At 38.4% G+C, this 27,483-nt stretch overlaps 2 protein-coding genes across 3 annotated transcripts; one reads left to right on the top strand and one right to left on the bottom strand.

The window, feature by feature from the left end:
* Window positions 1-324: 324 nt before the first annotated feature.
* On the top strand, window positions 325-26,332 carry LOC142838437 (keratin-associated protein 13-1-like). 2 transcript variants are annotated; one of them, XM_075953913.1, is made up of 4 exons: window positions 325-600; window positions 691-858; window positions 2,752-2,761; window positions 26,217-26,332. In XM_075953913.1, exons 1-4 carry the CDS (start codon window positions 370-372, stop codon window positions 26,330-26,332), a joined length of 525 nt encoding a protein of 174 aa, XP_075810028.1. In that variant the 5' UTR covers window positions 325-369. The 2 variants fall into 2 exon arrangements, with proteins under 2 accessions (XP_075810028.1, XP_075810018.1); XM_075953903.1 differs by lacking the exons at window positions 2,752-2,761; window positions 26,217-26,332 and having other exon boundaries at window positions 370-975.
* On the bottom strand, window positions 24,792-25,298 carry LOC142838444 (keratin-associated protein 13-1-like). The gene has a single exon (XM_075953925.1). The coding sequence runs from the start codon at window positions 25,296-25,298 to the stop codon at window positions 24,792-24,794; it is 507 nt and encodes a 168-aa protein (XP_075810040.1).
* Window positions 26,333-27,483: the final 1,151 nt, after the last annotated feature.

The following is a 27,483-nucleotide window of genomic DNA, read 5'->3' as shown; positions in this document are numbered from 1 at the left end:
CAGAAGCAAGAATATACCACCAAGTAAGAGAAGGTAGCCCATAGTGGAGGAATGGGAAAGGCTGCTATAGCTATGATGGGGCAGGCATTAATATAAAATAGTCATAGCATTTTGTAGATAGGAGGATCTCTTTGACATTTGTTACAACACTCATAAATATACTGTCCTGAAAACTATTCAAACACAACTACAATTACAGAGATTACTATTCCACATTTTAAAACCAGGAAACACATAGATGCATCAAGGATGAGACTGTTGGGTACCACACCTGTTGCTGAGAGTATATAAACCCAGCTTTCCACAGGGTGACAGCCAAACTCAGAGTCCTCTCAGGTACATCCAGCTGAGCTCACATCTTCTCTCAACATGACCTACAGCTGCTGCTCTGGAAACTTCTCCTCCACCTCCTTTAGACGCTGCCTGCCCTCTTCAGGTTCCTCCTGTGGCTCTTCCTACCCCAGCAACCTGGTCTACACCACTACCAGTTGTTCTCCCAGCACCTGCCAGGTGGAATCTTCTCTGAACACCAGATGTCAGGAGACCTGCATTGAGCCCACCAGCTGCCGGAGGTCCTGCGTGATGTCCAGCCCATGCCAGGTGGAATCCACTGTGAACACCAGATGTCAGGAGACCTGCATTGAGCCCACCAGCTGCCAGAGGTCCTGTGTGGTGTCCAGACCCTGCCAGACAGCCTGCTACTACCCGAGGAGCTCCACACCTTGCAGTCCTTGCCAGGGAACATATGCTGGATCTCTGAGTTTTGGATCCAGCAGCTGCCGTTCCCTAGGCTATGGATCTGGAAGCTGCTACTCAGGGGGCTGTGGATCCAGTGGCTTCAGATCCCTGAATTATAGGGTCCATCACTTTCCTACGAGTTTTTACAGATCCTCTGTCTGTAGTCCACTCTATTTTCCTTCTAGGGGTTTCTATTCATCTTGTTACCAACCATTCTATACATCTGACTTCTGTTGATTATTCTGTTGACTTTCCAATGCCAATACTGAATGCTGATTCTGTAGTAAAATATTGTCTTTTCATTTTATCCTTAAGAAGTATTGATATTTTCTTGATCTTCTGCTGTCTTTCTTTTCAAATCCTAAAATTTTTCTCTGTCAAACTGAAGGCTAAGGAAAAATTTAACTACATTCCTGATAAAATTGATAATTTTTCACTTCTCCTAAAATTACGAAGTCAAATAATTTTATCTTAATAAAACCTTCTTCGTGTTGCATAAGTACATGTTTAACGTTATTATGTAAATCGAATGCATTATGGTTTGGATGACAAATAGTATTTAAGGGCTTGTCTTTTCTCCAGTTGGTTTCACAATGAAGTTATTACTTTGGAAATTTGTGGAACCTTTACAGGGTAGAATCTAACTGGAAAAATGAGATTATTTTGGAGGAAGAGCTTGAGGTTTCTTGCCTTGTCCTGTTTCCTGTTCTGTGTATTTCCCTGGACCACCAAGATGTGATCAACCAGCCTCCCATGGCAGCTGCTGTGATGTTTTCCTAACTATGGTGAAATGGATCCTTTAAGCATGGGTCAAAATAGCTTTTCTTCATGGTGTTGCTCTCTTTTTTGGGTCAGACATTTGGTGTAGGCATAAGAAAAAATTATTCAATCCCTTAATTAACATTGATTGTGATTTCTTTGGCAAATTAGGTTTGGAAGGCTAAGGGGGCTGTCACACTAATGCCACTGTTCTCTAAGTATGTTTCCTTCTTGCTGCAGATATTCCTGAGCAGTCTGAGTTTTTACATGAAGCTTTTCTCTAACTAAAGATGAAAAGAACTGACAATCCTAGTTAAATTAGTTTCTACAGCATGCATTTCAAAGGGCAGAATGTGTTAGATATTTGAAGAATGCAAGAAAAATATAAGTTTACATGGTAAGGTCAATGCATGAAGGACATTAACAGTAGAGATTAATATCTGTATGATAATTCTCAACTTTGTGAAGTTAGCATGCAGGAGTATCACTTTTTAAAAAAAAATTAGTTCCCATAGCCCAATTAATATTTTCAATCTGTTAAAATTATTCCCGTTTATATAAGCAGGAAGACAACAGATGTAAAAATAGCTAGGTCGAACAGGTGTGAAGTTCTACCTGGGTTCTTGGCAATTATGCTAATTAAATCTAAGAGAAAACACTAGATCTTTAAATATTATCGAAAATGACTTAATGATCCCTTTAAAACACTTGAATAATATGGAATTATGCCATCCTCTTCTTTCTAGCTCAAATACTTAGAAAAAAGAAATAAAAATCACATGAACTATAGCAAAAATATTAGCTTTATAATTAATTTAAGGAATCAATATTCATATCAAACAACATTCACATGTTTTACCTAGCCTTGTTCTTTGAGATCGTTAAACATTCTCTGAAATTAGGCGTGGAGTGCGGAGTATTGGACACCTGTCAAATACTAATCTTATGTGTATGTCCCACCCATTTCATCATTTCCCTTCCTCTTTGCTGGTGCAGTAACTAAGTGTAAACTATGAAAGCAGTGGCAGGCAGAGTTCCCTGTATTCCATGCGCTTATTCTGCAGTGGCAGAAACAGAAACAGAAGAATTACATCAATGTTAAAAGATTACAATTAGGGTTATTGTAGTGTTTTGCTTGGTTGTCCACTGATTTGATTCACCTAGGATTCTCTCTGATGTCCTTTATTCCACAACTGACACTTTCCTTCCACTATGACCTTCTCCCCTTCCTTCTTTCATGACTATTTTTGGCAGATTGGTTGTGGTGTCTATATAGTTCCAGGGGAAATTTAGGTAAGATTGGGGGAAAGAATTTACCACTATTATCATGAAAGTTGTGATGGGAAATAGTTATCTCAGTCCTTTGCATAATGTCTCTAGGTTTTCATGATTTTGCCACTCTACATTTATAATCATTACCTAAGAGAAATCGTCAGGTTCCCTTCCTCAAAGCACGGGCAGCTGTAAGATTTGGAGAAATGCTCTTGTGCTTCCTGGCCAGCCTGAGGTTAATCGGATATTGTCCCAAGATTTCAGACACAGGTGCGGCTTTCTGCATTTCAGAAGAATAGTATAGGGAGTCCATAATACACAATCTTTGAATTATAATCATTTTATTAAGAGAATATAAAAGGGATATGCATTCAGTAAAACTCCTGCTTTGAATTTTTAAAGTATTATTAGAATATAGTCATTATAGAAACTTTTGCCTGTTTGTTTTGTTTACAACGAGTGTAGAAGACTGTTGTGCCAGTCAGGACACGTCAGCCATATCTTAGTATGTTATCGCTGCCACCACAAATTAGACCAAACTAGTACCAGCAATGTGATTATCTTTCAGTTCTGTAGGACTAAAGTAGCATACAGAACTTAGTCCCTTTCTATCCCAGCAATTAAATGCATGACAGCGAACTGCGGTCTGCTAATTTGTAAGTTAATTCCACCTTCTGCATTTCACAGGAAGCCAGCCAGCAGTTTTCAGGATTGTAGCTGGTCGCTTCTACTCTTCCAGCATCCTCCTAATGCGCACGGACACACACACACAGGCACGGCCAAAGATTTTGAACATGGAGCCTCGCAAACAAAGCATTGGCTGCTCTCAGTTATAATCAACCGCCAAGGCTAACGGTTGTCTGTTAGCCGACTGGTTTTCTGTGCAGGTTTCCAAGAATTACTGCGACCAGTTTCCAGAAATCCTCTCATGAGTAATTTCCAGACATTGCTCTTCTACTCTTTCTACCTGTCGAGGTTAGGTTATCAGTGACTACCAACGCTCCTTTGTCGTCTTCCACCATCGTGCTAAACTATTTGCACCTTTTGCTAGGTATGCCTTTAAACTACTTCCACTACCACACCCCACCACCACTACCATTATTATTATTATACAAATTAGCATCACTACTCTGAATTTCACTCCTGATACTTCTCAGTGTCACCATGATGTCCCTGAACCTACAGTCGATGTACAAATGACCTAAAAATGTTGCATATAAGTTACCCTCGATCTGTATTATATAACGCAAATAGGAACATAATTAAATTCATGCTTCAACCGGGAATTTCCCAAGATATTCTTATATTGTATATGTAAATACTTTGAAATCTGAGAATTTTTGAAATCTAAAATGCTTCTAATTCCAAAAAACATTTGATAAGGTACAATCAAGACACACCCTCATTTTCACCTCAGCATGGGAACTTTACCATTATATAGGATCTCTTTTATACAAGAGATTTAGACATATTTTTGTAAATGATACCCACTCCTCTCTCTATGAAATGAAGAATAGTGTTAGGAAAATGTGGCATCTTTTTGCTAATCAGACAAAGACTCTACTAGAAGAATCAAGTACCAAGCAAATAGTTATTCTTAACAAATATCCATGAGTTAAGTCACTGGTGCTGAAAGAGGTTACAAAAAATGAAACTCTGAAGTCTTAAAGGTCACATTCAGGAAAAAAAAAAACCAAAACACCCAATAGATGTAACAGAACAAATCTGGTTTTAAGGAGCAAGATTTGACAATATTGAAAATTGTATGCCTTTGTCTGTCAAGGTACAGGACCTCACCTAGGACCTTCATTCCCTTGTGCTTCTATCTCAGTGCCCCCTGCCCTCACAGTCAACTACTATGCAGTCTTTTTTGTGCATGTGAGGCCCCTTGAAGGGGAGTCCATGTGCTATATTTGTGGGTATGTGCGCAAGTGCATCTGCAGAACAGAATTCAACATTGGATATTGAATTCTATCTCTCTCCACTTTATTTTTTAAAACAGACTCACTGAATTTGAAGATCTCTATTTTGATTAAAATGACTTTGAAGACAGACAGTACCTCATGAGGTTGTTTCTTTTTGTTTATTCTGAAATAATATCTCACCAAGTAGCCCATAATTGCTTTAAACTCAATACATAAAAATGGTCTGGAACTCATGATTATCCTGCCTCAATCTCTCTATGTCATAATGATAGGCAGGCACCATGAAGGTCAACTGAAATGTTCTTCTATGCTGAGGATGGCTCATTACAGGCTTTATATTCTTGTGATTCAATAATTATTTACTTAAATAATACTAATGCTGCTAAGTGGTATGTTCAGGGAAACATCAGGTACATTTTAAAATGTTTTAATTTTGTCATTTTAGACTAATATGTGAATGAACATATTTTCTTGGAAAATAGTAAAACATTTGCTCGTATGCATTCTCTAGAGCAGCATTAGATGAATGTTGTTGGGAATACTGACTGAAACTGATAAGAAATTTGACAATGTGTTACTGAAGCATGACTAATGCAAAATATGGGAGTTCAGTTCAGGGGGAGTAAAGCTGTTATCTGTAATCTCTAATGTGACAAGAATGCACAAATAGAAATTGTGAAATCCCTTGAATAGAAATGAATCAGGCTGTTTCCCGGAAAATGTAGTACATGCATTGTTCCCTAGAAGCGGTTGCGGGTTTCCCAGGAACAAGAGGATTAGCCATTCCTGGAATCACTGCTGCCTGGGTAATAGCAGTTTAAGACCTGAACCACTGGGTTTGAGATTCACAGAACTAGTAAGAGTGATAAATGCTAGAGAAGATGGGAGAAAGTTGGAGGCCTGGTAGAGAGAGGACCTATTGGAGGTGGAGTGTCTGGTTGCAGCAAGGCTACATTTTTCTAAATCTGAGCACCCAGATTCATAATTTATAAAGAGAAACATATCTTCATCCTGGTGAAGTTAAAGTAATGCTAAACCTTGAGATCTAAGAGCTAAGAGTACATCTTAGTAGTGTAGAGGTATCTGATCATATATATAACCCTGGATTTCATCTGTAGAATAAAATATAGACTATAATGAAGTTTAAATCATTGGAACAAGGCTAGGGTTAGCTATTTCTCAACAGATGCTTATGTGAAAATAGAATTTCATTTATCATAAGATGATGATTTTATTACAAATTGCATATGGTAGTGTGTCATTTAACTGCAGTATCAATTGAGATGATACATATCCATTGTCCACAGTACTATAATTATCATTTGTCTAGGAGGACTTTATTATGGTACTATGTGATTACTATTCCATCTACTTCTCCAAAGGAATTTGATTTTTCTCACTAGAGTTTTCCATAGGCCAACAAACCACTCTAATGTCTGGTGTAAGTTTAACCATCAGTGATGACTCCCATTTAGACAAAATGTATTCCTTAACATTGATGCAGTATTTTCAAGATTGCTTTGAAAATGTTCACAACATATTACCACACACAGAGATAACGTATCTTTTTGTAAACATATATGTTAAGAACAAAATAAATTTTAGGTCACAGGGAGGTTCCCGGTACTGTTGTTTCAATTTCTCTTGGGGAAAGTTAAATGGAATTTTCTCATCATTTCAGTCCTTTTATATTTTCAGTAAAAGTGTAGAAATGGTCACTGTGGATTGATTATTGCTGTTGTTGGGGGAGATGATGATTGAGAAGAAAATAAGAAAAAATGGGGAGAAGGGAGATGGGCTCAATTGCATTAACAAAACCATGTCAAGATGAAATTTAGGAACCAGAATGGTTATTCTTAGCTTTCTTCATGTCCAAACATAGAAGTGTCTCAGTCTCAAGGGCCTCATGATTACTGCAAGATTAAGTTTGTGATCTCTAAGTCACCTATGTCTCTCTTGACTAGCATAATCATTCCCGTACCTTTTCAATACACAACATTTTTCTTTAGTACTTCTTTCTTTTATTTTTAAGATTATAAAATCATTACCTAACTTCTTCCTTACTTGTCCTCCTTCCAAACCTTCCCATGTACCCTGCCTTGCCATCTTTCAAATTTATGTCTTATTCCATTAATTTCTGTTACATACATAGATGTATATGACTGCACATATATATTCTTAAATTTAATCTCAGTATGTATAAATTCACTTACATGCATGCTTTCAGGGATGGCAATTTGGTGCTGAATGACTAATCAGTGATCAAAGCCTGTTTATATTATATAACGCTTTGGTCTCTCTTGCCTTTTGGTCAATGTTTGAACAATTACCAATGGTTATTTGCAACTGATGGACTGTATTTTCAGAGGAGTATACTTGTGATTTAATAAACTGGGATAAGAGTAATCATTGGCATATTATCAAGGGTGATGTCTGTATTTGCTCACTCTCATTTTCTTGTAGAAATTTAAGTTGCACATATTTGTTGATATAAGCATTTGCAATTCTCAGGTACATTGTTTAGGTGACTAGAGAGAGTACCATTAAATTGTCATTAATGTTGATCCAAAATTCTTATATAAAGAATTTACTGGCTTCTTTCTTATAAATTATAAAAATAATCCCCAGACAATTGTTCAATGTGCTTTAAGAACTTATTTATTTTTGTAAAGCAACATCAGGTTAACTAAATAAATAAAACTTGAAGCTAATAATATTTTTCCTACCCCTGGGAAAATATAATACCATGATGAGATTTTTTTTCAATCTTTGTAAAAACAGAATTTCTGTTTAACATAATTACTTCTTTCTGTGTTTCACACACACACCTACCCACTTTTTATTTTTGGTCTATGAAGAGTGATGTAAATGTGAATATTATTTTAATAGTCTTGGATACCAAAGCTGGAGAATGTGACTTTACAGTTTAGGGGTTTCCTGCTCTAGAATAAGACCCAAATTCAGTGGCCAATACTCAAATGCCTCCCAACCATCTATAACTCCAGTTGTGAGGGCAACAGTATGCATGTGCACATAGAGACACACATGTGTACAGTAAATAAATTTTATATGAATCCTTAAACTAAAAAAAAATAAATACTTGTTACTTTTTAGCTATTGAAATGCTATGCACAATTTTTGGCAGTTCTGTTTTATATTGGCTTTTTGAGAATTTCATAAATATATTTTTATCGTATGTACCCCTTCCTTTTACTCCATTCACAGACACACATACCTTCTTTTCCCACCTAATATTGTATCCTTTTTATTTTAAAATCCAAAATGGCCAACTGGTGCTGCCCATAAATTCTTGGATGTATTCCTTTCCATTGGAGCATGACAGATTTATCATGGGCTATACTCTTAATGAAAATTGACTCTCTCTCTTCCAGACACTTTTAATTTCCATTAACTGCTCAACCGTGGGTGGGGCTTCCATAGCTACCTTCCTGAACAATGTTAGACCTTGCTTTCTGGAGCTTGTACAGTCTTTTTATATGTCTGCTATCACTATGCAATTGCCCTGCTGTTTCTGAAATAATAGTGCTTTTTTTTCACATCCACAGTTTTTGGCCTCCATAATCTGTCCAGTCCTCTTCAACAAGGATCCTTAAGCCATGGAAAAAAGATAAAGGTGAAAACCTTATAAAAGTAGAAAAAAACATTAGAGACAAAACAAAATACCAATTTAGACACCTCAAAGTTTATAATTATCAAGATTGCATTACGACAAAATTTAATAATGTATGCACACATGTACATTTTAATTTTCTTTTCTTTTTTCTATTTATACTATTTTCTTTATTGGTGCTGCTCTTGGTATTGTTATTTTGAGACAGGGTCTTTCTATGTAGCCCATACAGGCCATGAAACCTTGCTCTTCCTGCCCCTACATCTTTAGACCTGTCATCTAATTTTCTTTAGCACTTAGTTTTATATTCTGAACAATGATGTTTTGGGGGTCATAGAATGAGTATGTACTTCATTTTTGGAAAGGGTGAAGGTCATTGCTTCTAGTGAAAATGAACTTATTATTGCCTTTCAGCTATTTGGCTATAAACAAATAAAAATAAAATTGTTGACATTTCTATGTAAGATTTGGATACTAGTGTGTTCACCACTAGAAGTGAGATCATAGGCTGATTGGTCTCAAGATGGCTGGAAATTATAATAAGCAAAGAAGTTGAGTGACAGAAACAGAATTCATAGTTCAAATAAAGTAAACTACTGATTCCAGCATTATTATGCAAAACAATTAACTATCCTCTGTCAGAAATATCATGACTATTTCTATTAATCAATTTGTCAGTCTGGCCAGAAATACCCCTCCTCTGGTGTGCTGTCCATGCTTATCGTCCTCCTGCTTTTGGGGTCAGAAATTCCTTCTAAGAATACACTGAGATTGCATTCCTTTTGTTTCACATTATAGAAACATGTTTTTCTTGTTTAAAAGGCTTCATGGGGCAGAAGAGATGGCTCAACTGTTAAGAACACTGGATGCTTTTTTAGAGGACTCAGGTTCAATTCCTAGCATCCACATAGTGACTCAAACTGTTTATAACTCCACTTCCAGAGATCTAACATGCTGTTCTGGCTTCTGCTGACAACAGACATGCATGTGGTACACAGACATGTATGTAGATAAAATGCTCATATTTGTGAAATAAATATACAGATAAAAATAATTTAAAGGCTTTATAAAGATTAACCCACTCATTCCCATTAAATTCTGGTTGAGAAAAAGCATATGTTTGTTAGGTAACTTAATTCAGGACAAGCTGAGGTGTAACTGACTGGTAGCTTCATGTGAATTGTAAATAAGTAGTGTGTGTATGTGTGTGTGTGTGTATGTACGTGTGTTTGTCCATGTGTGTCCATGTGTGTGTTTATGTGCGTATATGTGTGTTTGTGATACATTAGCATAAGCACATATATAGCAATTCAATGCATTGAACAGTTAACCCTAACCCCAGGCTTGCAGGAATATATCATCACATTGTCTTAGGAGAAAAGATCTGGTACTGTCTATTTCACAGTTCGTACCAGCTTTCCAGAATACAATCAGCGCTAATAGACACCAGTTCTCTCTTCTGGCTCATTCAGTTTTAGCTCTGAAAATTTCATGATATGCTCTGTCTTCCTTTTGGCTTTGCCAATCAAAGAGTTTCTAAGCTTCAGAAAAATTTTAGATATTGACTTTAGAATTGAGAACTGTGAAGACATTTGATATACGATGAGTATTTATCTCTAAAATTGTTGGTCATGGCAGACACTTTGCTCTTTGAAAGGTGAATTTAGTAACTGCCTTTGTTTTTCACGATCATTCATATTTTCATGTGTCATACAGGGTTTCTCACCTCCAGAAGACTAAATAAAAGTGTGACTTAAAGAATAGGTAGCGCAGAAATCCACACTCGCCTGATGCAGTTCTGCTCAGACCAAGACTAGATAGCTACAGGCCAGCAGGGTTCCTCAAGGCCCTGACTGACAGAAGACATCCATGGGCCCCCCTTGTGCTACTGGTCAGGTGGGCCCCATTATGATAAACAAATATGTGGTAGAGAAATGGGAGACAAAGAGAAGCAGAATGGTTCATGCTCTGTGAAAAGAGGCAGAAAGGAAGAAATGAAGGCTGTGAGGCTCATGGGGAAGGTCTGTTTGCTACCAGGTTATATGCTGATGTCTGTGCTGCAATACTGCCAAGGGCCATGTCTTGGTCCATGTTCTAGATGTAACTGCAGTCTTTGTTGAAGTCTGTGACCCAAGTTGTCACTAGGGCCCACAAAGAGACCCAGGATCTTGGAAGCAGCCTGGGGCCTTATTGGAGCCTGGGGCTGTGCCACAACAGGGGTCAACAGATCTGGGTGGCCTGGGTTGATATCCAGGGCCATGGTGTCTCCCAGGACCAGTCTGATGTCAAGAGCCATGTCTGAGTTCATGGATTTAAAGTGGCCATGGTCTGAATGAACGTATGTGGCTTCTGTTTGCCACTGAAGGCCATGAAGATGCCCAGGGTCAGGTCAGCCATCTTAGTCCTGGCTTGCGTCCAAGGGCCATGATGCATGCAGATCTGAGTTTCCTGCACTGTTACCCAATGTCCGGTGACATCTGTTTCAGAGCTGCAGCTGAGGACCTTGTCTGAATTAGTGGTCCAGATGCAGTAGCAGTCTGTGTTGAGGTTTGTGGCCCACGTCACTCTGGGAGTCCTTAGGAACCATGTGATACCACTTAGGAACTTAGATACCACTCAGGCCCACAGCTGGACCTTGGGTTGACCCATTGTAACATCTATCCCAACTAGAACCTGCTGGAGCTTGTGAAGGTCATGGTTCTGTGGAACAATACCAGCAGAATCTCCAAGACTCAGGGCATCCATGGGTAGTTCTGGTGACGATCTGGTGATGATTGTGTGTACCAGAAACCAGTGGCCTTGAACCAGACCAGTAACTCGCTCCAATGAACTTTTGCTAGTAAAGCTGATAGAGAAAAATAATATGCTGTATGACACACTGAGGCCCCCGGTGCCATGAGAGAGAATAAGAGATGCTGAAGAGGTGAAAAAGAAGGAGAAATGAAGAGGTTTGTTTGTTTGCTTGGTTGCTTGGTTGCTTTGTTTTGTAGTCTTTCATTGGGGGGGGGGGGCAGTGCTGCAGGTGTGAAGGGGGCTATGGGAGGACCAGGAGATGGGTAGAACTGAGGTGCATGGCATGAAATTTCCAAAAATCAATCAAAAATTTAAATTAAAAGAAAGAATAGCAAGAAACAAAAGAGTCAGAGAATCATGAAAAGGCAGTCTACACGCTAAGTAACTCTTGTTTTCGACTTCTAAAATGATGGATTTTCTTCCTACTTCAATTCTTTTTTTCTTAATTTTCTCCTTCCAAGAGACTCCTGTAAAAGCCCGAATAAACTTACCTGGCAGTATCATCTTGTGCCCTTGATATTTTATGTTCTCTTCCACAGTAGATACTCCAGTAAGCATTGGAATGAAATATGAAGATTTTATTTTGTGTCAATTCCATTGTATGTATCTATCTCACTGTCTCTCTACCTGATTTCCTCATGTCAGTATTCTAGTATTCTCTCTCCCGTGTCCTGAAGGAGCTTGTCAGTTCAATTTCCACTTTACAGGAATCTACATGTGCCATCAACTGGAAACTCATGTTCAGTTATTCCAAATTCATAACACAGTGTTCAGTATAAAGCTTCAAGCACAGAGAACACATTTCTCTCATTGCATTATTTAAAGACAGTCACATTAAACAGAGTTCATCTTTAAACCTAGCTGGGATGTTTTATATTCTCCTTCAGCTGGTTATTCAAGACTTTTAAGGTTGCTCACATATGAGGATCTGGGCTTCTGTTCTTACATTCTGATTTCTTGTTCTGTCTTGAAACTAACTCTACTAGGCAGCCAGATGAATTTATGACATGCGGATTGAAAAGATCAGCAATGAGAAGCAGTTAGAAATAAGTGTATAGATAAATAGTGTCCCTTGATCAAGTTTGGATTATCTACAAGGCCCCCTTAGTATCTCAGGGATTGACTTCTCAAAGATAGATTAATTTCCCTCTGCAGAGCATAAGACTTCCTTCTATAACTGTATTTGACTGTACTATGATTCTTTTTTGAGACTTAACATAAATTACAGCTAGACGATTTGGCACCCAGGATGCACTCACTATCTTAACATTAGTTAGACTATTCTCCTGAAAGCAAGGCTTGTTTATAGTAATTATACACATTAAAATGTTGCTCCACTTGGTCCTGAACTAGTTCCTAACTCAGCAGAAACAGGGGGAGAACATACTTGACTAATAACCAAGAAATTTCCAAGTCTTCTAATACCTTATCTGTCATGTGTGGTACAAGGATTTTAGTATCTACATGGATACATATTTTTACATCAGAGCAAATTACAAGTTGGCAGGAACATTTATATTGATATTAAATAACTTAATATTGTTCTAAATCTAATTTATATGGTATCTGGTAAAATTGGCTTTATAAAACATATGAAGATATTTACAGAGATAAAAAGTAAGTTGAGACTGGTCAAATAGAAAGCAATTTTAGTAGCAAAGGAATACAACCTGGTAAGGTATAAGATGACTGTGACATATAAACAGAGATGCTGTGTCCCGAGATAGCATCTCTGGGCTGACTTTTTGCTATGATATAATTCCAGTATAATTCTCTGAATTTGTTGTTTACAAATATCTTTATACTCCTCTGGCATGGTAGTAGGAGTCTGATTGTGTGTTCCAGTCTCCCTAGACTCCCAAAGTAATCACACAGAAACTATATTAATTACAACACTGCTTGGCCTGTTAGCTTATGCATATTCCTAGAAATCTCTTACATATTAAATGAACCCATTTCCATTATTTTATATTTTACCACGAGGCTCGTGGCCTACCTAGTGGTTTGTGTCTTTCTCCCCTCACAGCTGCATGGAGTCTTCCTCTCAGCATTTGGTTTAATTTTTCATGCCTAGCTCTATTATGCGAACCTCTGGCCAAAATGTTTATTCATTAACCAATAAAAGCAACACATAAACAGAAGGACTTCTCACACCACAATATGTCAACTTTTCATTCACAATTTCAAAATTCTCCTTATTCTTTCTCATTGCATTGATATCTTTGCTTCCTACAAAATTCTCCCTCTCTCATAGTCTTTGATGGTGTCCTCACAGGACTGGGACCAACTGTGAACTCCTGATCTCCCTTGAGTTTTCATTTCTTCTTGTTTGAAGTTAGTTCAGTTTGTCAGATTTCTTTGTCATAATTCCTGTGGGGCTCTACACATTGATGGATAGAGAAATTCTTTGTGCTATGTTTTTTTCATCTGTGTACAAAGATAATTATTTTGTAACTAACTATAAATATAATCAATATGCTACTGATCATGTCAATTCCCTACTTTCTATATTAAATATATAAATCACATGAATCACAAAATAAAATGCTAAAATGAAATTTACAAGTCTACTTTGAAATAGCAAACAAAAAATATGAGATTTGATTTAAGTACTTTTATTTCCAGCCATGTTTAATATAAGCATTAGATCACATAAGATGAAAGCTTATGTTCCTCAACTAAAAGTAATTCTTACAAAGGATAATTGACTTCCTCCTTATACATATACAAAAGTTAGTAAGAGGTGAAATACTTAAATAAAAGGGTATTTTTCCTTTCACCCACTCAACACTAAATCAGGAAAGCTACTTTTGATTTTGTACAAAATGTTCATATGACCAATTTTTCCCACTTGTATTTTCCTGGTGTCCTGTTTTCCTCAAAAACATAAATGTTCTATATTTAACGAAAATATAATACATGCTTCTCTTGACATTATTCACAGAGAGTCTGCTTTGTAATATAAATAGAGACAGAAACCAGAAGTTTTAGAGAGAGAAAATATTAAAAGTCTAAGACAAATACATCAATCTGTCAGATTTTACAAAATTTCTCTAAGAGGCCTAGCAAGACTAAACATAGCTTCCTAGAACAAAATAAGAAACACACACACACATGCTTCCCTCGATACAACTAAGAAACTAACAATGTATTTTGAAGCCAGAATGTATGCTTTTTAAGCTAATATTTATTTGTTTTTTTCAGCTATTTGTGAATAAGATGTATGAGTATAAATTATGTTATTTCCCTAAAGTTAATTCACATTGTATAAGCACAATTTTTCACTGAATGGCTTAACGATTTTATTCCACTAATTCCATTAATTTACCAAACAGATCATTCACTAAGCTCTATGTATTTTCCATGCCTTTTTTTTTGCTAATAGTTTGCAACTGAAGAAAAAGTAAGTAACAACTGTTTAGAAGATACCAGGAGGAGTATTTTTCTCAAAACAGTGAAGCTAGTGATATGCTTAGAGGTTAGACCTGTAAGGGTTACTTAGAAGGTCTAACCTAATGTGAGTTTCCCCTCTCTGTGTACTGAATACGTTTTATTTCCATTGGTTAATAAAAAATCTGCTTTGGACCATGGCGGTACAGAATATAGACAGGCAGGGAAACTAAACTGAATGCAAAAAAAAAAATAATAATGTGCAACTCAGGCAGATATCATGTAGTCACCCAATAAGCGAGATGTGAGGTAACAAACAATGAGCCTTGTGGCAAAATATAAAATAATAAAAATGAGTTAATTTAAGATGTAAGAGGTAGTTAAAAGTATGCCTAAGCCTTGGGTCAAACACTGTTGTAATTAATATTGTTTTGTGTGATTATTTAGGTCTGCATAGCCAAGAAATGAAAGCACAGTCTCTACTTTAAAATAGTACCCATCGTCAGGCATAGATCCACATAAGACCTAAAAAAGCTTAAAAAAAGTAAAGAAGGTTTCTAGACCCACAAAGGAGCCAAGTGCAGCTCCTTGGTAGCTTCATTTTTTTCCAGATAGGCTCTGCTTGTTGGTGATAAATAGATGCCTGGCTCTTTTTAAAAATGACATCCTGCTTCTTGCTGGCTGCAAAAAGGACTTTTTTGAACAGTCCTGCTGTGAAGCACTTGAATGGGGTTTGTTGGCAGCTTGCTACAAGTTACTGGGTGGTAGTGAGAGCCAACTACTTCCCAGAGTTGGGGTGGTAATCATGGCTCCCAGATCTGTCAGTAAACCTACCTCTGCCATATTGAAAAGCCAAGCAGGGTGGAACCAATGGCTAAAGTGGCCACTCTTGTTCTAGCCATTCGGCTTAACAGTTTACACCAGTGATCACAAAAGGATTACATGTACAAAACAAAAACAGATTCAAACAAAAGTCAACCTCTAAATAAGTCATAGTGTGTTTTAAAAATGTTCGTAGGCTTAAAAATAGGTATAGACAGTCTTTAAAAAAATAGTTTTTAAAATAAAACAAATAAAAGTCTTTGAATAAAACAGTAAAAAGAATATAAAAAGTCAATGAAAATATAAAGTCTAGATTATGTATAGTATTGTGTTTTCTTCCAGACAAACGTCTGATTGTGGGGACTGCTAAGCTAAAAAAAAACATAAAGGTGTCTTGACTTCAAAGTTTGAGTCTAAGGCTATGTTACTTTGGAAAAGAAATTCTGCTTCTGTTTTCACAGAGGTTGGGAACCTGTGGATTCCTTCCAGGCTAGTGTGGTTTGATAAAAAAAAAGAACCCCTAAAATGTCTCCATTTACCCTAAATGTACTTCGTCCAACAAATGGCAGAAAACAGTTTAAATAGAACAACACCCAAATTGCCAAAATGATTATTTATGGACATTTGTTTTTATTTAAAGGGAGCTGATTATAAGTGGTTAATGGTCACATCAATCTCTTTCTAGAAAGGGGAAATATGATATAGAAATGAATACTTTACATTGATATGGACTATGGTTTATTGGTACAGATTTAAGATCAATTTTGTTATATGTGTATTTCTATTTTTATTTATGATATTATGCTTATAAAACTCATTTAAAAATGTAATGTATATTAAAAATTATATATTAATAGTTATTTATTTTTTTAAAGATTTATTTATTGTGTATACAACATTCCTTCCATGTATGCTTGTATGCCAGAAGAGGGCACCAGATCTCATTACAGATGGCTGTGAGCCACCATGTGATTGCTGGGAATTGAACTCAGGACCCCTGGAAGAGCAGTCAGTGCTTTTAACCTCTGAGCCATCTCTCCAGCCCTAGATAGTTATTTATAATAGTCAGACTTGTAGTTATGTTAGTTAGGTTTCCTAGATGTATAGAGATATATTTCAGTTAGATAATCTTCAACACTTCAAAGATCTACAGACTATGGCATTTTAAATGTTTTAAGAACTTATATGATTTTCAACAGTGAGACGTGTCTCCTTCTGGCAGTACCAATTACATCAGAGAGGTTGGTGGACATTAAGGAAACTCATTATGAAATTTCCCTTCAATGTGACAAGGCTAACCATTTGGTCAAGAAACTGCTCTTGCCTAGACTTGATGACATGCTGTATGACCTGGATATGTAGGACCCACAAAAGAGTGATTGCTAAACTTCCCAAAAGAAGGTGAGAGAGTCAGTCCTTCAGAGTTCCTGCTTTGTAAAAATGTCTGCTGAACGTTCAGCAGGACACAGAAGAAAGTAACTGACAAACAGCCAATATAGGCAAAACAGTCTTTCAAATTTTGTGCTTCATGGAAAAGTCTGCCAGATACTATGGGACTTTAGGCTTAATATGGATGCTGCAACATTACAGAATAACTTTGGGTGATGGTACAGGCAGCAAGATGTCTCTGTCAATTCTAGAGTTTTCAAGGTTGCTTAGAAAGTACTTCCTGTTTACTTAGGTAATATTATATCCTTCTGGGGTCTTTGATGAAGTTGAAGACAGATAGTTATAGTTTTCCTTAGTTATGATAAACTAAATATAAAACTTTAGACTCACAAAGACAAAAGAGATGACAGAATATTTTCTTTAATTTTGCCAGATACAAATGGACTAAATATTATAACTGTAATTCTTTCTTGATATCTGTTTTGTATATGTAATTTTAGTATGTTAAAGATAAAATCTTTCATTTTATTTAAATAGAAAAGGGAAGATGATGTGGGATTCCCCTCTGTATGCTTTTAACAAGTTTTATTACCATTGATTAAAAAAAGAGGCTATTTTGGCCTATGGCAGGGTAGAATATAGCTAGGTGGGAAAACTAAGCTGCATGAAGAAAAAAAGAAGGTGCAGTCAGGAAAATGCCATGTAGCTGCCCAAAATGCAAGATATGTGGCAACAAACAATGATCCTCATGGTAAAATATAAGATAATAAAAATAAATTAATTTTAGATATAAAGCTAGCTAGAAATATGCCCAAGCCATTGTCCAAACTGTGTTATAATTAATATAGTTTTCATGTGATTATTCAGGTCTCGGTGGCCAGGACATGAAAGTCTCTGTTTACATTAGCCTGTTCACATACTAATTCATAGAAACTAGATCCACGGGTTGCCCTGGGGAAGTCTGATAGCTTCTAGAGGCAGGTAACCCTTGAGAGAACAGTGTGGTCATAGATTGGGGTGAAGACAGTATGTGGTGTGGGAGGTCCTTCTGCCAATGTGGTGCTTTCATTGGTTAATGAATATAGAAACTGCCCTGGCCTGTTGATAGGACAGAACTTAGGTAGGCTGGAAAGATAGAACGGAATTCTGGGAGGAAGAAAGCAGAGTCAGATAGAAGCCATGGATCCTCCACCTGAGACAGATGCTGGTTAGATCTTTGTCAGTAAGCCACTGCCATATGGTGATATACAGATTAATATAAATGGGTTAGCCATGGACAATGGCACTGGGTTTTGATCCTACTGCATGTACTGGCTTTGTGGGAGCCTAGTCTGTTTGGATACTCACCTTCCTAGACCTTGATGGAGGGGGGAGGACCTTAGACTTCCCACAGGGCAGGGAATCCTGACTGCTCTTTGGACTGGAGAGGGAGGGGGGAAGGATATGGGGGAGGGGGAGGAAAATGGGAGGAGGGGAGGAGATGGAAAATTTTAAGTAAAAATAAATAAATTACAAAAAGGAAAAAAAAAGAATTAGACAATAAGAAACCAGAGCTAATTGGCCAGTGATTTAAGTAATACGGTTTCTGTGTGGTTATTTCAGGTGTAAGCTAGCCAGGTGGCCAGGACTAACAAGCGGCTCCTTCCCCTGCAACAAGTATGTTCTCTGTGATTAAGAATCTGAAGTCATGGAGCTGGGAAGATGGCTTGGAGGTTAAGAGCACTGGCTATTCCTCCAGAGGTCCTGAGTTCAATTCCCAGCAACCACATGGTGGCTCACAGCCATCTGTAATGAGATCTGGTGCCCTCTTCTGGCCTGCAGGCACACATGCAGGCAGAACACCATGCACATAATAAATAAATAAACCTTAAAAAAAAAAGAATGTGAAGTCACGTTTTGCCTCCTTTTGCTCCTCATTTGGACCTTGGGAGCTCAGTACGGTGCTCCAGTATGGGTCTCTGTCTCTATCTCCATCCATCGCCAGAAGAAGGTTTTATGGTGATATGCAAGATATTTGTCAGCATGGCTATAGGATTGGGCCATTTCAGGCTTCTTATCCTCAGCTGCCAAGGATCTACTGGGAACATCACCATGGACACCTGGGAACCCCTCTAGAGTCAAGTCTCTTGCCAACCCTAAAATGGCTCCCTTAATTAAGATATATACTTCCCTGCTCCCATATCCATCCTTCCTCCATCCCAACCCTCCCATTCTCCCAAACTCTCCCCGTCCTCCCCTTCTCACTTTTCTCTCCCCATCTCCCCTTACCCCCATCCTACCCCCACCCCCAGGTTCCCAAATTTTGCCTGGCAATCTTGTCTACTTCCAGTATCTTGGAGGGTAACTATATGTTTTTCTTTCAGCAGAAGGAGGGAGAACATGAGCAAGGAAGTCAGGACTGCGAGGGGTGCACCCACCCACTGAGACAGTGGGGCTGATCTATGGGGAATTCACCAAGGCCAGCTGGACTGGGACTGAAAACCATGGGATCAAACCAGACTCTCTGAACGTGCAGGTCAATGAGGGCTGACTGAGACGCCAAGGACAATGGCACTGGGTTTTGATTTTACTGCATGTACTGGCTTTGTGGGAGCCTAGTCTGTTTGGATGCTCACCTTCCTAGACCTTGATGGAGGGGGGAGGACCTTGGACTTCTTACAGGGCAGGGAACCCTGACTGCTCTTTGGATTGGAGAGGGAGGGGGAGGGGAATGGAGGTAGGGGGAGGGAAATGGGAGGCAGGGAGGAGGTGGAAATTTTTAATAAAAAAATAAATAATAATAAAGAATCCCAATGTGAATTTGACTTTTAAAACTTAATAAACTCTAAAGCTAAAAAAAAAATCTGAAGTCACTCAAACTTTAGGCAACTGAGCAGATGCTTTTAGATCAATTGTCTAGGGAACTGCAGTTTCTGGATCCAAAGCCCCATGACACAACATACCTCAAGATCTATGAGTGATAGTTACTGACAAGCATGATGATTAAACCAGTTGAGAGTTTTAAGTTCTATCTATTAATGGATTGACTAAAAACTGATGTGAGCCTCTGAAAAGTCTCCCAGTGCCAAGTTCAAGCATAGTTTTTAAAGGAAAAACCCACAAGGATATATCAAAGTTAGATGAGGGTCAGCATAACCTTGAAACTTGTGTTCCTGGCAGAGCTTAGTAGTCATTTCAGAGATAACTTGACAATTATTTGGATTAGTACATGAGTCATGTACTAATCATGGTGTAGGCCATGGAAATATCAAATGTCAAATGTGTTGCCAAGGCAGACGCAAGTGTTTGGAGGAGGGAGCCGGGGTTGAGAACTGTCTTAGTAAATACAAAATGGAATCAGAATAGAATGGTATGATCTTAGTCATGCTGAGCAGATGTTCGTGCTGTAGACCAGGTTGCTGGGGTAGAGAGTACCTCTGGGGGAACCTGAGGCAGCCAGGGAGTATCTAAGGGTGGGGGATATGTAGTCTGCAGATTAGTAGTTGTATGACCTTTTGAGAGGAGGGGGGAGCTCAGGTGGATATAACTAAGATTCTGAATTTAATGACTTCTTCTGAACCAGGACTCACTTATGGTCTTAACCAGAGGTATGGCCTTGCATTATTTAAGTTTCCTTTCTTTATTTCTGTGTTTCTTCCTTCCTTTTTTCCTTCCTTCCTTCCTTCCTTCCTTCCTTCCTTCCTTCCTTCCTTTCTTCGTTCGTTCTTTCTTTCTGACAACATCTCAATATTTATCCCACAAAATTTATTATAAACCAATATCCTTCTATCCCTGTATTCCAATTATGGGTTTAAGGTACATGCTATCACATCTGATATGTGATTTTTCATTTCTAAATGTGTCCCTCAGTACATTTTCTGAAATAGCAGATGAATAGCATCCTTGATTTTTTACATATGGGCCAGTTTATTGTTTAAGCACTGATCCAACTAGCTGCTCCTAGGCCAGAACCATTGGTACTTTATAGCTTCAATGCTACTCAGTGATAAAAAATAAATGTCCCTATAATGTCCTTGATGAAACCTGGCTGAGTATTTATCTATCTTGTGACAAAAGGGTTGGTATGCCTACAATGAAGACTTCAATGATGTCATCATTTTTATTTGAGATGAATAAAGACATTCCATTTGCCACCAACAATGATTTTCCATTTCTAAAGCATGTTTTATGGCTTACATTATGTGAATATATTTTTTCTGGAAACCAGTATAATGGAGAAACAGATAAGAAAAAATTGAATGAGAAACACGGTGGGTCACAGTTATAAACAAATACGCTTTAAAGGCAAAATGACTAAAGACTTTTGACCTGAAACAAAGTCATTTGGTTATCAGTTTGAATATGGATGATTAGACTCAAAGAGTCAGGTAGAGGGAGAGAAGATATACAGTGATTTTAGGGGTTCTTTCATTTGTGGGAAATTCAAAATAAGCTGGTTTAATTTTTAAATAACATAGTGTTTCTTTTACTTTTGATTTTTTTTTTTGTTTTTGCTTTTTTAACATAGGGTCTCACTTCGCAGACCAGTTCTAAACTCACTATGTAGCCAAGCTTGTATTGAATTACTACAATTCTCTTGCCTCAGTATTTCTGTGTTGGGAACACAGATATGAGCCACCATGCAGAAGAACTATTTTTTAAAATTTGGATTTCACTTTTTTTGTTGTTTTGAGTCTTAATGCATGGTAGATACTCCCGTCATTTTACAGTGCTTCTTACTAAGAATTTTATATATAAATTATAAAGATGTCTCTAAAGTACTTACACTATTTGTTTTTCTCTAGGGCTGTTTTGGTAGATATAATGGAAACAACCACTCCTCCCCAACCACAGGCTCTTGTATTTGCATGCTTAGTCCTCAGGTGAACTGTTCTGAAGGATTAAGAGGTGTGTCCTTCTTGGAGGAGATATGTCACTGGGAATAGACTTTGACGTTTCAAAAACCCAAACTAAGCCCAGTCTCCTCTCTCTCTCTCTCTCTCTCTCTCTCTCTCGCTCTCTCGCTCTCTCTCCATTCTGTCTACAGATATGAATATAAAGCTCTCAGCTACTTCTCATGCACCATGACTTCCTGCCTGGATGACAGGCTGCCAGCCATGATGATAATAAACTAACCATCTGAAACTCTAAGCAAGCACTTAATTAAATGCTTCTTTGTGAGAGCTGCTTTGGTCATAGTGTCTCTTCACAGCAATAGAACAGTGACTAAGACAGCTATATAGAATAAAGGAATAATGGTGGAGGCATTTATGGGAACTTGTGTGAATCACCTATTTTGTCAGTTACAGGCACCTTATCTAAATTTACCTATCTTCCCATCTGTTTCAGGGATTCCTTCACCCATAAATTAGAGAACATTACCATGAAAAAAGTGTTTTTTGCTCAAATGTATATTAATTGGTAATGATATAAATGGCACTATCTTCAACTTTGTTAGGTAATAATTTAAATGAAATCCAAAGAGGACACACCTTTTTGTAATTGTAATTTTAAGATTTAACAATATTCTATGTCTCAGATTTGGTTATCATTCAGTGAAATGCATCATGAAAAGCAATTTTTCCTGTTTATCAAATTGTAGGCCATCTTCCATTTTAGTGTGTTCTTCCTTTTCTTCTTGTCTATCACTTCTAGATCTCTGATTCTAGGAGATCAACATTTTCAGATTCTACATGGAATCTTTCCAAGTCTTGTCATTTTATTTACTAAAATATAGTCTAATTCCATCTTTGTTGACTGCAAATGGTGGAAATGACTTCTCTGTATGCATTAAAATTTGTTTTAAGTGTTACATGAAGTCTGTGACGTTCCCCAACCCTGTAGATGTTTCCATTTGGGATGGGCTTCCCACAGTCATTTGCTCTCTGCATTTTGACCAGTTGTCCATTTCTGTGAAAGTCTTGGTCTGCTTCAAATAAATGTCTTTGATGATACATGGAGAGACGTACACTTATTTTTTATATAAGTGTAAATCTTTAGAATACAGTTGGGAATTATAGTGGTTTAGGAAACTGAGAAAAGGAAGTTCTCTTCTAGAGTCCATGATTTCATGATCAGCCATGTTTGCAGCCCCAGGCATGAATTTCCTATTAATTTACAGGCTTTAAATAAAAAAATAAATGTATGATTTATAGTGTATATGTCTACATACATGAATCATTTAAATGAAATAATAACCTTTGGGTTAATAGGCTCTCACACAGAGCCCTAGACTAATAAACTTGCTGGTTCCAGGCAAGGTAAGCCTCCCTTTGTGTTGCTAAAAAAGTATAAGAGGACACTCCTGAAAACCATATATCACTAATGCCTTTGGTCGCCTTCCTTAATTTGAAGGTAAGAAGTAATTGCTTAAGATGCTTCAAGTTTCAGACACAAGATTTAGAGGAAATGCGATGGAACTGACCTGGAAGTCCTCTCTCCGAAGACTACATCTCATAGTAGGTCTATCTGCCAATGGAGGAAAGCAATCAGGATCCCACTTAGCAGTACAGCTGATGGGCACAAAATTACCACCACACAAGATCAACCCAGCTGTGCAACAGTGGCACTCACGACTTAGGGGTAACTAACAACTATCGAATTGCAAACCAGACTTTCATAGCTTACCAAATTGTAAATTAACATGTGGTTAACCTTACCATATCTGGCTCCCCACCCCAACCCTTCCCTCCACAATCTCTAGGAATTTACTGTGGGAGCAAACTTTTCAGATTGCACATGCAAATGGCCTCATTCTGGACTTGCTTTTCTGAGTCTGACATACATCATTTAGCATACTGATCTCCACTTTTATCCATTTTGTTTCAAGGATAGGGTCTCATCATTTTAATGGCTAAACTTCAACTGTGGATATATACCACATTTTCTACAGCCCTTTATTGGTCTATCTTTCTATTCTGAAGCTACTGTGGACAGTATTGTGCTCAGGACTTCCATGCACACTATTGTATCCTCTTTGCTAAGCTACAGAACTGGTTGTGAAATTACTAAACCATGGGGCAGTTTTAACATTTCCGACAATCTCTACTGTTTCCCATAACGGTTGTAGTAATTTTCATTTCCTCTGTATTTATATTAGTGTTGCCATGGCCAGATATCTGGCAGAACAATGCGTGGGAAAGATTCACACAGACTCACCATTTCATAGGGCTGTAAACCCAGCATCGCAGGGAAGCACAGCAGAGGGGGTGGACCTGCGGTGTTAGGAGTATGAGATGGTGAGTATGCTCATTGTGGAAGACAAGGAAATACAGACAGCAGAGATGACACAATTGCTGGGCTACGGTCTTCAAAGGCACATCTTCAAGGTAGGCCCCACTTAATAAGGTTTACGCAGCCTCCTAAAATAGATTATCACCTGGTAAACTGGCACTCAAAACACAAGCCCATGGTAGTCATGTCAGATTCAAAGTAAAACATTGTCAGCACACAAGGGAACCCATAGTCATAAAATCAAATACATTTTGACTTCTGTCTTCTTAATAGAACTTAGTAAGACCAGTTGGCATAGATTTGAAAAAACACTACTTATGGAAATTAATTTACTTTCTACATCTGGGATTTCTTTAATAGAAATCTATACTTTCAAGCAGTAAGGTTTTGCTTGATGTTCTTAAGTAAGAAAACTCTGAGGCCCAGAGGACTTGTATCTAATTTAGAGCTGAATGGAACTGCAAACCCTACACTCCCACACCTGCTGCTCATTCAACATTAGTCAATTACTGTTTCACAGTCTCAAAAGCAAGCATGCACATCACAACTCACAAGAGTGGGCATAACCGGATGTCAACTCCGTACATTCATTAGATTGAAATTTTAGTATTCATAAATTTGGCAAGGAATTCAACACTACAAATTTAATTTGCAATGCATACTTTATTCTTGAGTTAATAGATTAATGACAGATTTCTCAATGGACCCGCATCAGCCAATATCTGAGGTCAGAGGGTAAGTGAGGAATTGACAATCAGGAAATGAGAGGATAATTCTTCCTGGTCAAAGGGAAATAACAGTGGTCAAAGATCCCAGACTGGGTGACAGCCGTCAGCAAGACTGGACATCTAGAAAGAAGATCAGTAGAATCCACACCCGGTGCCACAGCTCGGTCTGTAGCAAGAAGACTGGCAGGTTCTATGAGGAACATAGGATGGGCGGCAGAATCCTGATCCGAAGCCCAGTGACGAGAAGCCTTGGGGTCTAAAGCCGCTGGTTCCACAGCTCAGGGAGTAAGAGCTTCTAGACCCGTAGCCCAGAGAGTGACAGCTGCTGGACCCAAAGCCCTGAGAGCCACTGCACGTGGTCCTGCAGGGGCTGTAGAAGCTGGAGACCCTGGAGCTGTAGCAGGGCCGCTGGCAGGAAGTCTGCACTACATGGGAAGTCTGGCATCTGCTGGGCTGGAAGTAGTTCTGATGACAGCCGCTGAGGAGAGAGGAGCCCCGATGGCAGGGCCTGGGAGAGCAGGAGTTCGTGCTCTGGATCAGGTGCCTGGAGTAGGAAGAGTCACAGCAGGGGTAAGGGTAGTTCAGGTGATCTCCACAGGAGCGGGAGGAGAAGTTTCCAGAATAGCAGCCGTAGGACATGTTGATGGCAGGTGTATGTTGAGCTGAGTATAACAAGATTCTGAATGTGAAATCACTCCTTTTCTGGGACCTTTATATACTCTCAGCAATGGGCGTGGCTTCTTACATGATCATTGTTTCTGTCTGTGGCCAGACTCATCTGCATGTCTGGACCTCAGCAATTTTCTTCATAATTGCAGTTAGCTAACTCCTTTTATCTTACGTTTAAGGCAGAACTCATTTTTTATATGTCTGAGTCAATGAAATACATTTATGTTACAAATGCTATGACTGTATTTAATTAGTGCCTCTACCATTATAGTCAGGAAACCCCCTTTATTTTCTCTGTCTATGACTTGTGTATGCTCTTGTGTTGGGAGGGGAAATAATATCAGGGATGACAAAGTCGTTATCCCCAATTGGTCATTGGATACAAGTCAGAGTTTTGTACTGACAAGAAGCCATTTCAAAAAATGGCTCCAACATGAAATCATGGGCTCACACTCTCCAGGATAGTGTTCTGTTTCTTTTACATTATTATCAGTGGTTATTTTATCCCGTCAATATGAGCTATATAAAATAAGTCAAAATAATTGAGACATTGTACAAAATCATCCTAGTGCTGAAAAACTGTGCAGAGAAAGTGATTATTTAGAATAATGAAATAAAAAAAAATATTGGCCACTATGGGGCCCTGTGGAGCAAAACAGCAGACATGGCATTAGTGTGCGAGGGTCAATGGCAGCAGGAGGGGTTGTGTGTCGATTTATTTTTGATTTGACCTATTGACGGGTACTCTCCTCTTAGTTTACCAACCCAGTTCATATTACTAAACATCATTTCAAATTGAAGGATGCTTCCAAGCTTATTCAAAGCTCAGTCTCCCTGTCCTGTCATGGGAATTGGTTTTCTCTGGTTAGGCGATTGGATAAAACTGAGGCTTCTCGACACTGGGCTTCGGATCAGGATTCTGCCGCCCATCCTATGTTCCTCAGAGAACCTGCCAGGCTTCTTGCTACAGACCGAGCTGTGGCACTGGATCTGAATTCTACTGATCTTCTTTCTAGATTTCCAATCTTGCTGATGACTGTCTCCCAGTCTGGGATCTTTGGCCACTGTTATTTCCCTTTGACCAGGAAGAATTATCCTCTCATTCCCTGATTGTCAGTTCCTTATTTACCCTCTGACCTCAGATATTGGCTGCTGCCTCCATCCTCACCTATAAACTTGCCAATGTATCTCTGTATTTAATATCTGAGTGAACAGTCACATCTATATACAAGAGTTTTCAACATGCTTTCTGCAGGAAGAATGGCTTCCATCACTGAATTATGAATCCATTTAATGAAAATGTGATAGGGTTAAGTGACAGATACTGAAATCAGCAGAGCCTGTTCTGTAAAATCTGTTTAATTGTAACTTGTTTAAAAACCTCACTACATGATTTGAGTGACAAGAAACTTCAGAGACACCCAACAACTATTATTTTAAAGTTTATTTTATAAGATTCTAAATCTTTAAATGTCTTTCTCTGGGATCCTAGTAGCTGGAGTAAAAGTCTTTTATTATTATTATTATATTTTATTTTATTACTTTAAAAAATACCAACCCAAATTCCCACTTTCTCCCCTCTTCCTATTCCTTCCACACACCCTCCCACCTCCCCCAAATCCTAAGAGAGCCTAAGGTACCCTGCCCTTGGGAAGTCCAAGGCCCTCCTCCCTACTACATCTCGGTTGAGCGAGGTATGCATCCAACGAGAATAGGACCCAAGAAGCCAGTACACGCAGTAGAGATAAATCCCAGTGCCACTGTCAGCGGCCCCTCAGTCTACCCCATCTTTCAACCACATTCAGATGGACTAGTTTGATCCCATACTTGTTCAGTCCCAGTCCAATTGGAGTTGGTGAGCTCCCATTAGTTCAGGCAAACTGTCTCAGTAAATGAACCCCTCATGGTCTTGACTTCCTTGCTCATACTCTCACTCCTTCCACTTTTCAACTAGACGTTGGGAGCTCCGTCTAGTGCTCCGATGTGGAAATCTGTCTCTGTTTCCATCTGTTGTTGGACAGAAGTTCTACGGTGATATTTAAGATAATCATCAGTCTGATGACTGGGCAAGGCCATTTCAGGCACCCTCTTCTCTTTTGCTTAGGGTCTTAGCTGGGGTCATCCTTGCAGAATCCTGGGAATTTTTCTAGAACCA

This window comes from Microtus pennsylvanicus, chromosome 1 (assembly GCF_037038515.1).
Source record: "Microtus pennsylvanicus isolate mMicPen1 chromosome 1, mMicPen1.hap1, whole genome shotgun sequence".
Lineage (NCBI taxonomy): Eukaryota > Metazoa > Chordata > Mammalia > Rodentia > Cricetidae > Microtus > Microtus pennsylvanicus.
The sequence above is the reverse complement of the archived record's forward strand: the minus strand, read 5'-3'. Positions and strand labels throughout refer to the sequence as shown.